The sequence below is a fragment of the Achroia grisella genome, unplaced genomic scaffold, assembly GCF_030625045.1.
Source record: "Achroia grisella isolate CSIRO2021 unplaced genomic scaffold, CSIRO_AGI_Agris_v1 utg783, whole genome shotgun sequence".
Taxonomy (NCBI): Eukaryota; Metazoa; Arthropoda; class Insecta; order Lepidoptera; family Pyralidae; genus Achroia; species Achroia grisella.
The window spans coordinates 1,119,513-1,131,878 of NW_026713023.1; the positions used below are offsets into that span (position 1 = coordinate 1,119,513).

At 33.3% G+C, this 12,366-nt stretch overlaps 1 protein-coding gene across 1 annotated transcript; it reads left to right on the forward strand.

Annotated features, from left to right (window-relative positions):
• The first annotated feature begins 888 nt into the window (after positions 1–888).
• Positions 889–9,673, forward strand: LOC131851450 (uncharacterized). Its single transcript, XM_059201952.1, has 10 exons — positions 889–994; positions 2,041–2,189; positions 3,525–3,684; positions 4,102–4,405; positions 5,021–5,193; positions 6,214–6,440; positions 6,884–6,983; positions 7,818–7,996; positions 8,725–8,832; positions 9,503–9,673. The coding sequence occupies exons 1-10, from the start codon at positions 889–891 to the stop codon at positions 9,671–9,673; spliced, it is 1,677 nt and encodes a 558-aa protein (XP_059057935.1).
• The last annotated feature ends 2,693 nt before the right edge of the window (positions 9,674–12,366 follow it).

Sequence of the window (12,366 nt, forward strand, 5' to 3'; positions counted from 1 at the left end):
AGCCTAAAAAATTAAATTAAAAAAATTTCAGTTTTTTCTCGCTAATGTTGGTATCGGCTGGACCGATTTTATGGGACTTTTACTCCCAAACAGCTATTATAGTAAAGAATACTTAGGGCCACTTATATTTTAATGATTAAATATATTTTACTTAAAAAGATAAAATGAAGACTTACTTTATATGAATACCCAATTAAGTATGGATATGTCAAGTGTTGCTTTAACACCTTTTGTATACCTAATAGTTGTGAAGTATAATTGTATTTTATTTATATTTGAAATTTTGAATATATTTAGTCTGCCTTTATATAGGATATGTATAAAAAGGCAGTAAAACATTTTAATTATTTATTTATTTATTAAAATTTTATTACACAAATACACAAATAAAAGTGCACATGGCGGACTTAACACCTTGAGGCATTTTCTCCCTGTCATTAGGCAAACAGAGATGCATATAGGGGGTGCATTAACCAAATCTTAAATGCAAATCTAAAAAAAAAATAAAAAAAAGATAACTTAAGTATGATTAATATGAATAAACTATTAGTAAATTTACTAAATTGTCGTATTTTGTCAATGTATATCTATTGAATGATGTAGTACAGACAGTAAACCGTAATGTTTTTATAATATCACAAAATCACGGAAAGGAAATTCAATAAATTTCTTTAATGTATTACAATATTAGTATAGCTTACTCCAGTGTTGAATGAAGTATTATATAATAATAAAAATATCTCAGGACAATACACACAGCGCCATCTAGTCCCAAGTAAAAAAGAGCTTGTATTCCTACTAGATTACTGACACAAATGCATAGAACACGCCTACAAGATGTTTAAAATAAAACAAATTTTTATAATTAATTTATTGTTATGTTGTACAATGATTAATTGTTTAGACAACAATGTTAATCAAATGTTGGTTTCATTTTTGAAACTTGATGACAGGCCGACGTCTTTGTTAATGCCAAATCTATGCTGGACGAAATGTAAGTATCTAACAAAAATATCTGAATAATCTCACGATGTCACCTAGTCGTCGTGACATAACTAAAAATGTTTTGATCCCTGCTAATTAAGAAAATTATCCACTAAATCAATAAATTTTTTTCTCTAAAATGCCTCTGCATGTGTACCTATGCTTGCATGCCAGTATCACATTTATTAACGGTGAAGAAATATATTTTGCTTAAAAATATACATATACGCATGTTTTTGGACGGAAATATCAAGGCAACATTTACTCTAGACAGAGAGTTATTAATTTAGATAATTATATTTATATGGTTTCCCTCAAAATAGTCAAAGCATAAAATGATTACAAAATACTGTTATAAGATTGTTTTTTAAAAATCACAACTACATAATCTTTTTATACTAAACTAGCTTTTGCCCGCGGCTTCGTTCCGTTAATTTATCCCCTTAGGGGTGGAATTTATCAAAATCCTTTCTTAGGGTATGCCTACGTCATAGTAGATTCATGCATGCAAAGTCTCAGCCCGATCGGTTTAAAATTGACAAAGTTTCATACAAATTTTCATCCCCTATTTTATCCCCTTGGGGGTAAAATTAATAAAAATCCTTTCTTAGCGGATGCCTACATCATAACATCTACCTGCATGCCAGCCAAATTTCAGCCCGATCCGTCCAGTGGTTTGGGCTGTGCGTTGATAGATCACTATGTCAGTCACCTTTGACTATCCTATAATATTTCTTTATAAGCAACAATATAATATAAGTCCCAAGTTAAGTAGGGCATGTGTTGTGGGTACTAGATAACTGTATATGTACGGTACATACATATTATACATAGGAAACACCTAGACCAATACAAACAATCATATTCATGAATACAAATGTTAGTACCGTGCGAGGAATCGAACCTGCGACCATCGGACGTAAAGCGGCGTGCTGATCCGCTAGATCACTGAGTTCGTCAAATATAAGGATGGGAAAGAAAGTGGTAAAACCTTAATTTTCCGAAAATACATCTTGCGTGCAATATGCATATTTTTATTATCAAACAACTTCGCAGATAAAATGACGTCAATGGCTAGATTGATGTCGGAGAATAGCATCAGCGTCGCTTACTCACTGCAGAGAAATAGAACGGAGTATTTTCTGCAACAAATAGTTGTGTTCGCAGATCTAGAATGTTCTAATACAAGAGAATTTCTACTGAGGGTATTAAATATGTTTTATTTTTAACTTCGCTGTAGTTAGCATATAAATTCATTAGATACATGTGGCCTATTATATTACATATAAACTTTGGCCTTTACTTTGGAAACGTGTTAAACATATTCAAAAACAAAACTGAACATTATTATAATAATTGTCGCGTAGCAAGCAGCAACAAAACGCAATACAAAGGGAGCGTTCTGATTGGACCGCACACCCATCCAATTTAAATACGCAACGTAACGTACATACTTCAAATTCAACCGATCGATCTAACGTATATTTCTCTAAGTTCACTCCACCAAAATTATAATTTATCACAGTATTTACCCATTAAATTGAAGAATATAATCAAATTCTATCATTTTAAACAACCCTGTAATCTGCTGAAGCCATCAAACCTACCATCTATCATTTGAGCCGCAACATCATCTACCATCTGATCATTCGAGACGCATCAACACGTACCATAATATATAAAATTATAATGAATGAAGATATATTTCGGTACAAAACAGTAGGTAATTGGATATCTATATCCTAACAGTGAACCTACAAAATTTCATTACATTTTCTATGATTTTCAAATTAAGAATTTCCGGCGTCTTGTGCATATTGTTTATCCTCATACTTACCGTCCAGTTCGGTCAACTACTTCAGTTGAGAATAACTAAGAAGAAACTCAACTGGTACATTTATTACGTAAGGTACGCGACTGCACGTCATGAAACTCTACGAGTCGAGTGGCTGTAGTTGTGGGGAGTCGGAGAAGGACATCCACCACTAATTGCGGGAGTGCCTATTAGACTCCGTCCTTAGGGGAAAGCTGCTGGAGGGGATACGTCGCGGTGAAAGCGAAGGAGGGGGTCCGATGTACTACCCGGACTTGGTATCTTCGAAAGAGAATTTTAGGAGGCTGCGGTGAATTCGCGTCAGTGGCACCGGAGGCGGAGCGAGTACGAGAGGGCTGACGGTGGTACGCGTCAAGAAGAGAGGATGCTGCTGAAGATGGAGTGCTGCCCGGCACCGAAACCATCTCTGTTTCGTCCGCTGCCCCAGAAGGGGGAGAGTGCGATATAAAGGGACAGGAATAGATATAATTTGTAGGTAGTTTGTCAAGAGAATGCGTGCTTTTCAGCGCGCATTCCCCGCAGATTCATCCAGAATAACCGAGAGGTTGGAATGGCCATGGGTTGGTGGAGGGTACATTTATTACGTTATATTTTTTAGTAACTTTAAATAGCATTTAAGTAGTGCCTAATATATAAAATCTGTAGTCTGAACAACTAACGTCATACAAAATCGTGAATCTAATATAGAAATATATATAATAAACAGGCTGTGGCAGGCGGTTATTTCAAGTCTCCATATCGGTGGCTGCTGTTAGCGTCCGAGAATCTAAAAGAAAGACTTGACATATTAAATAATCTAGAAATATTGGTGGATAGTGACGTAGTAGTCGCAAGGCAAATTGGTGAAGAATTCATATACACAGAAGGTAACATATCTTTACATAGTATAAATAAAGTCGAACCTAAGCGAACAGACATGTTCGCTTAGGTCTTTTAAATTACGGAACGGATTTTAGTGCAGTTTGAAGCAATAGATAGAGTGATTCAAGAGGAATGTTTCTATGTATAATACATATATACACCCGTGCGAAGCCGGAGCAGGTAACTAGTTAAATATAAAATATATATGTTTAATATAACTGTTAGATCTTCAAACTATATTACAAATATTAAATGAGATCTCTTATAAAATTATGTATTATGTACCAGAAACCATAATATTTGTTCAAAATACTCCAGTAAATTTTAATATCTTTAAGAGACCCGAGCTCTTCAAGGATTTCAATCTATGTGAAAAAAAATAATGATAATTTATATTTTATTTATTATTTTTCTCTTTACAGTTTATAAGATAGCCAAAGATACCGAAATAGTTTCTACAACTAGAGCTATATGGCGTCCGAAATATTCAAAATACAATAATTACAGTGATATTGCTTTGAATCATAGTCACTTTGGCGTATCAGAAAATATTCAAAAGAATATATTGCGTGCAAAAACAGTAGATGATAAATATGGTACAATAGAAGACTATAGAAGGTCAACAGGGTTGTCATTTAGACGGAATAATTTGAGAGGACATATTCTTACAATGTCGAATGTGATCCTAGACAGCAATCGAACTAGGCAGCACTTGGACGATAGACTGTAAGTTCTACTATCATTACGCTAGCAATTAAACATTTATATAAAACTAGCGGACCCCGCATACGCTATTCGCTATTAAAAAATAGGGGTAGGCATTAGAAAGGTACAAATTTAGGGTTGTATGTATTTGTAATTCCATATTATATAAAAATAATTGTCCCAAAAAAATGTTAGTGGTAGAGAACCTTATCACTTATAGGTAGGAAAAATAAATAGTAGCCAATTTTCAGACCTACGAACATGCATATAAAATTTCATAAAAATTGGTCAAGCCGTTTCGGAGGAGTATGGTAATTAACATTGTGACACGAGAATTTTATGTATAAGATTATTAATACATATTACTATAATATAATCCTGAATATAATATATCATTTAAAAAGTAGATTAATATCGATGACCAATTTATTTAATATCTACTATATTAAAAAAAATTGCTCATCAATATTTATACATCAAATTTAAGGAATTTCTAACGTTATGAATATGCAAAAGTGCTCTATTAATCTATTTTCTAAATGATATAAATTCTAATAATATGAATATATGAAACTTGGACAAGCAATACATTAGGTATTTACGTAGACTAACATTTTTTAATATCACACATTGCAGGTTTCTTAATGAAGATTCAGCGATGAAAATGACTTACGCTATTGTGAAGATATGTTTCCAGATGCTTAATGCAACTGAAAAGCTCTTATTTACTCACACTTGGGGGTATAAGGATAAAAACGGCAACTATCAAGGTGCCATCGAACATCTTTTGAAGAAAGAGGCTGACTTAGGTACTCCTATATTATCCAAACATCTATACATATAAATAAAATTGGAGTGTCAGTTTGAAATATTGAAATAACCGTTTTTTAGTACAATATAAATACGGTACATACACCAAAATAACATTTTTTACAATTTTTGTCTGTCTGTCTGTTTGTTCCGGCTAATTTTTCTTTGCATATAAAATCTCTTACTGACATTTAATATGCAAAGAATTGCACTGATTGGTCTACAATCGTTAGGTAGGTATGTAGTTACATATTCTTATAGATTTTAAGAACAGGTCACTGTCTACATGCCTATAATAATAAATTAAATTTCTAATAAATTAAGTTTCTAAGTGAAAACTTAACACTAATAACTGTGATAGTTTTTACAGCAAATACAACAATATTTGCATTGTACTTCCCTCGCTTGCATCCGCTGACTACTGAAGTGTGTCATAAAAAACAAATGTAATCTATCAACTCTGAATTTCTGCGGCAAGCAGCACTACCATTACAGTTAATCATATTTTATCGTCCTCCACTGGTGCCTCGCCTAAGTAAGCCGTCAGCGCAAACGGGTTTATCATTCCATCTATCGTCATACTCGTCACATCCGTCATACTCGTGACCGGGTGCTGCTTGTAGAGACTGGTCTGCTCTAATCACTATGACTGATTTCCTCTTATTAATTGTTTAACCAGTTGGTTGTATATTCAATATTTTTCATATTTAAGTATTTAATTGAATTAGTGCTAATTGGTAGTTTGTATTCACACACTTAAACTTAAAAATGTATAAGAATAAAATTATTTAAAAGAGCAACACGCAAGTTTCTTGCTCGTTCTTCTTGTGATGAGACAGCTTTCCGAACGACCGGTAGATTAAAAATATGTGATGATTATTCAAAAGTGATTCAATGTAAATTTATTTGAATAAACGATTTCATGTTCTATTCTATCAAAAACTCAGAGAATCATTATTTGCAGCATATTATGAATGAAATTTTTTAGAATTTTAATAGATCAGACTTTTGTGAAACAGGTACAATAGCATTTTTTACCAAAGAACGCTTGAAGATAATCGACTATATTGCTATGATTGGATCAACTGCCATCAGATTCGTATTCAGGGAGCCCCCTCTTGCATATACCTCAAATATCTTCACGCTACCATTCACTAGAGATGTTTGGCTGTGCGCTCTTGTTTGCATTCTGGGGTGTTCTCTGTTTCTATACATCACTTCAAAATGGGAAGCCACTATGACTAGAGTAAGTATTTGTAGGTTAACAAAGAACTTTAGAAAGATTCAATACTCTAGTTATACAGTTACTATATATTTTTTTAATTACTTGGAATTATATGATTACTAGTTTTAGGTACCTATCTAGTTACAGTTAGTTACGTTATACTAGTTTTAGGTTACCTATTACCACCATGAAGCATAGTACTTCTTCATGCTTTACTTTTATATTTATACGGTTACTATACTCTACTATTAATTTGTTCTTTTTGGGTAGCAATAATCCATTAAATATTGAACCATTCATTTACACACTACATAAACTACATTAACCATAATAGGCAGAATGTATAAACAATTATTATGAGCAGACCAATTTGTCTACCCGCTTCCTAAGTCTTCGTCTATGTTCACAGTTACAACTTCCACTGGAAAATATATTTTTACTATTAATGCATCGTAATATTGCAGCATTCATCTCAACTGGATGGCTCGTGGGCAGACGTCTTCGTACTAATCATAGGAGCGGTCTTACAACAAGGATGTACTCTAGAACCACGATATGCTTCTGGTAATCATTTGATACATTTCTATTAATGTTCGAAATAAGAAAAGTAAGGTATTTTGTAATATAAAAAGAACGACTGTTACACCCAGTAGGTACAAAATAGAATTAATTATATCATATATATTTTTTTCTAAAAATGTATAACAATTCTGATTAGGATTACGTTTTATATGTCATGCACATTTCTGAACCGAAAATAACATACAATCTTTTGAACCATCTGTTGTAAAATGGTTAACCATCAAGTGATTTATATAACTAGGGACATCATACCATAAAGCCACTGTGGCAATGCTTCAGAATTATTTTAAACTAGCTGATATGCGCAACTTCGTCTGCGTTTCTTTCGTTGCATTTCCGCACCTTTTGCAATATTTTTTATTGCAGCTCCGCTATTATTATTCGTAGTTTAATGTTATATAGCTTAAAGCCTTCCTCGACAAATGGACTATCCAACACAAAAAGAATTTTACGATTGAAATCAGTAGAGTAGTTCCTAAGATTAGCGCTATCAAACAAACAAACCCTTCAGCTTTATAATATTAGTATAGATATACATAATTATGACGGTGGTCTAGCGATTTGGCACACCGCCTTCCGATGGTTGCGAATTAGATTCCTCGCACAGCACAAACACTTGTATTTATGAGTATGATTGTTTGTATCGGTCTGGGTGTATGTATAATATGTATGTATTTACGAAAAAATATATATCTATATATTTATCAGTTATCTAGTACCCATAACACAAGCATTAAGCTCAACTTGGGATTAGATGGTACTGTGTGTATCCTGAGTATATTATTATTATTATATTGTAAATAATGCAATTTTCAGGTAGAACCGTGACTCTCTTACTTTTCGTAGCGCTAACAATCCTGTACGCTGCGTACTCAGCCAACATTGTAGTACTTCTGAGGGCTCCCAGCTCCTCAGTGAGAAGTCTTTCCGATCTCCTCAATTCGCCTCTTAAAGTTGGAGTTAGTGATTTTGAATATAATAAATACTTCGTCAGAGTAAGTGTCGTCAGACTAATTATTGTTATGACTCGACCAGACTCAGTCTAATCACTCCTCTCTATCCTAAAGCCCAATTTACACTCAGCCCGAGTGGGCAGGTAAGTGAGCAGGGCGGGAGTGTAAACACGATACTTCCCATGCCACTGGCGCTGCCGCTCGCACTGCCCGGCGCTCCCTCGATTGTCGGTTTTTCGTGCTCGAGTCAAAGGACTGGCAGCGTGTGTTTACATTCAGCCCTCAGTCCCAGCGGAAGGTAAGGAAGAGTCGCCCGGTAAATAAGTATGAGGGCTGAGTGTAAACGACAACACGACACCGTCCTCGCCGGCGAAGACGTGTCGCGCAAACGACACTCACAATTCAAACGGGGATCGTCGACTCCTGTCGACGCTGACGCGGCAATATTTCCGGCAGCGCGAGTGGTAGGGGAAGCGGCTGAATGTAAACGTAACAATAAGGTCGCCAGAAAACGCTATTTAGCAATAAGGCCTCCCATTATTAGCTATGTATTGTAATTATGTTTTTTTTATATTTGATATATTATGTTAATTTTGTATAATTGTATTTTTCCTTTCTGTGAGAGAAACAATAAATAGTTTTTTCATTTCATTTTCATGATGATTTTACATTTTAATGAAATATACTAAATACTTGTTAATAGCAGTATAATAATATATACGTTTGAAAATCTATTTCCTATATATGTGATATCTCTATGTTGATTTCAGCAATTGAATGAACCAATACGTAAAGCAATATACGATACAAAGATAGCACCTAAGGGAAAGAAGCCGAATTTTTATAACATGAATGAAGGCGTAGAGAAAATTAGAAAGGCAAGTATTATGAAAGATTATGCAACACTAGGTGTGCGCGCGGTTTCACCCGCACTATATAAATTTCAGCTATGTGTTATTCTGATGTATAAGCTATGTTACTGTAAAGTTTCATCAAAATTCGTTCTGTAGTTTTTGCGTGAAAGAGTAACAAACATAGCTCCATCCATCTATCCATCCACACTCAGAAATTTCCGTGTTTATAATATTAGTTAGATTGATGTAAGGTGAGTACAGTGATATTGAATAATTTATGACTGATGTTAAATGTACGGGTATGTCATGACACAATAATGGATAAATGAAAATGATGTGATCGAATGTTTGTAAGTAGTGGATGTTGTGGATGCTGTATGGAAGTCTAAATAATTATTGTTCCTAGAGTTTACAAGAATAATTCATCTTGATTATTTATATGTAATTTGGAAGGATATGGAGAGGTGTTAATTATGTGGGTACGACTAGTTATGTTGATAGAGACGATAAGAAATAGATTGCACATTGAGATGAGTGCAAGCAGCAATAGATATAAGTATATTAATCCGATTGTAAATGATATAGGATGTAGTTAGAAAGATAACGGTATTAAACAAGAAAAAGGGCGGAATAATTCAACAGAGCTCTTAGAATATTTCAAATGAAACACTGTAGACACTTAATAAATATTCAGGGTCTCTTCGCGTTCCACATGGAGCTAAACCCAGGATATCGCCTGATACAAGAGACGTATCAGGAGCATGAGAAGTGTGATCTGGTGGAGATAGACTACATCAACGCGATAGAGCCCTGGTTGATAGGCCAGAGGAGATCTCCGTTTAAAGACCTTTTTAAAATCAAGTAAGATGATGTTACCAATCAAATACAGGACATATATTCCTTATATTTTAAATAATAGAAACTAAGTACTCGAGTTTTTAACGATATCTCAGAGCCTAATAGTAGTTCCTTTAAAAAACAATTCTTAACTTAATAATAACACAGGACAATTCACAGTGCCATCTAGTCTTAGGACTATATGATGCTGTATCAATTGAATTGCTAAGCAGATATTGTATTATGGGTACTAACAGACACATATAAAAACTTAAATACATTTTTTATACATACATACGTAATATGTATATAAAATAACTAGACCAACACAAACAGTCCTACTCAAAAATATTAATGTTTGCATGTCTTCGAACCCGCAACCATTGGAAATAAGTTGGTATGCCAAACCGCTATACTACCGAGGCTGTCGGACAATTATCGACTAAATAATTATGATGCCAAATGATTTTCATATTAGGGGGACAGCATTATTAGTGATGAGTAGTTACAAGTCAGTCATATTCTGGTTAAATCGTCACAATGGACTACCTTAGTCCACCTAGCTTGAGCACTAACCGTTGACACATTGTAGACAACATGGTCTAAGATTATATAGTCACCCCCTGTCTGTTGATTTAATTTCCTACAGCTTTATAAAAATTCGCGAGACGGGAATCCAGGTGAACAGTCGCCAACGTTTGGTAGTTCCTCGGCCGCGCTGTTCAGGTCCCGTGATCACATTCAGCAGTGTTGGCATTACTGACATGTACCCGGCCCTGCTGGCCACGCTCTACGGCATGCTGACGGCGCCAGCGGTGCTGCTTCTAGAGATCGCCTACTATAGTTTGTATGTTCACATTTAAACTGTTTTTAAACGATGATAATGCAATGGTGTTCAAAACGCTCCTACGCTGAAAGTGCACTTATTTTTTTAAAGGAGTGATGCATTATTGTTTTCGTTTGCGCTAAATATATGTATATGCGGGCAGGGCATCAGTAGAGAATGTCTCTAGAGACTACAGCATGGGATTTTTTAACACGTTGACGGACACTTGCGTCTATACCCGTCAAAACGAAGTTCACTACGTGGCATGACCGCAATAGCCGTCTAAAGTAAAACGGTCGGTTTTGAACACTGAGAAGACTTTTCGTGTTTTGGAAACAATTTTTTAAGTTGAATTTTATTTTTCACACGACTTGCAGCTTTATAAGTGCGATTGTGTTTTCTCTCGAATTGTTTCAAAATTAAGGTTGTTTAAGCAGAAAAAGTAAAACTAAACAACTTCTAATATTCTAAAAATTACAAAAAACATAGTGTTCATTTTCGAACATCACTTGTTCCTGCTGTCCGTCAATGTGTTAAGAATATTAATAAAGGTAAGCAACGCATACGTAAGACGTTTGGCGTCCGAAGACTACGGTAACCATTCAGATGGGTTGTAGGCTAGATTGTCATCATCGTAGTATAAAAAAAGGTTTATTCTAAAGATGATCCTAGAAATCGCCTATTACACACTGTACGTTAATATTTAAATTATAATAATAATAATTAGTGGTCGCCCAATGTTCGAAATTACATTAATTTAACCACACATTAATTTAATTGGCAATAAGACTATAGACAAATAATATTAAAGCCAAACAATATTAATCGATTCTCAATTTGATTACAGACTTTAAAAATAAACAAAAGAGTAGATTTGGGTGTATATCAAACATGCGTTCAGACAGTAACTAAAACATGTAATTAAAATAAATTGTTTCAGCACAAAAGCAAGAAACCAAAGAAAAATAAAATCGACGCATCCCTAGAAATACACTCGTGATTAACTTTTATTTTATAGTAATGACAGTATAAGATCAACACTTTACAATTAAGTAATTAATATAAACAATGTATACATAATACAATTAAATATTATTACAGTAATTAACTTTACAAGAAAAATATAATTGGCATAATTCCGATAGAAAATCTATAAATAGAAGGCTGAGAAATATTTTTTTTTAAATTGCTTATCCAAAAATCAAGAGCTTAACAATCTCTTATAATCACGATAATAATATATGGATTTTAAGGATATCGTCTACTAACTACTCTTGTACACAAATTAACTTTATATTAAATAAATATATATATATATATAATTATATATATATATATATTTTTTTTTACTATATAATTAGAATGGTACATAAGACATTAATTTTAAATTATAATATTATAAATTATTCCATTTTAATATACCCTTTACTTTATTAATTACCATTTGCATGCCCGTAAATTGGGGCAAATAAACAGTGGCCAATAATATTATTACCTGTACATATTATAATATCTAACTGTATAATACGCAAATAAATTTCATTTCATTTATATTATTAGGTATTGATTAGAAATAACAACTTAGACATTAGGCGTTTTTATGAGATTATTTATTAATTATATGTGATATTTTAGTAGATGTACTGTCTTTGAAAAACTTAAGTATAATATAATTATGTTACATAACAAATAAGGTACATAAACTAGTAAATTAGAAAAAATGTAATCTTTTCACCTTCACTATAATAACACATTTTGTTAAAAATAAATATTGTTAAAGTAGTTTACTTTGTGACTTTTATTTATTTACATAGAAATTGCCTATATTTACTCTATTACTGTCTGTCAAAAAGCCACTTATCTGTTTGAAGTCTTATTTTAGAATTATTACAGAA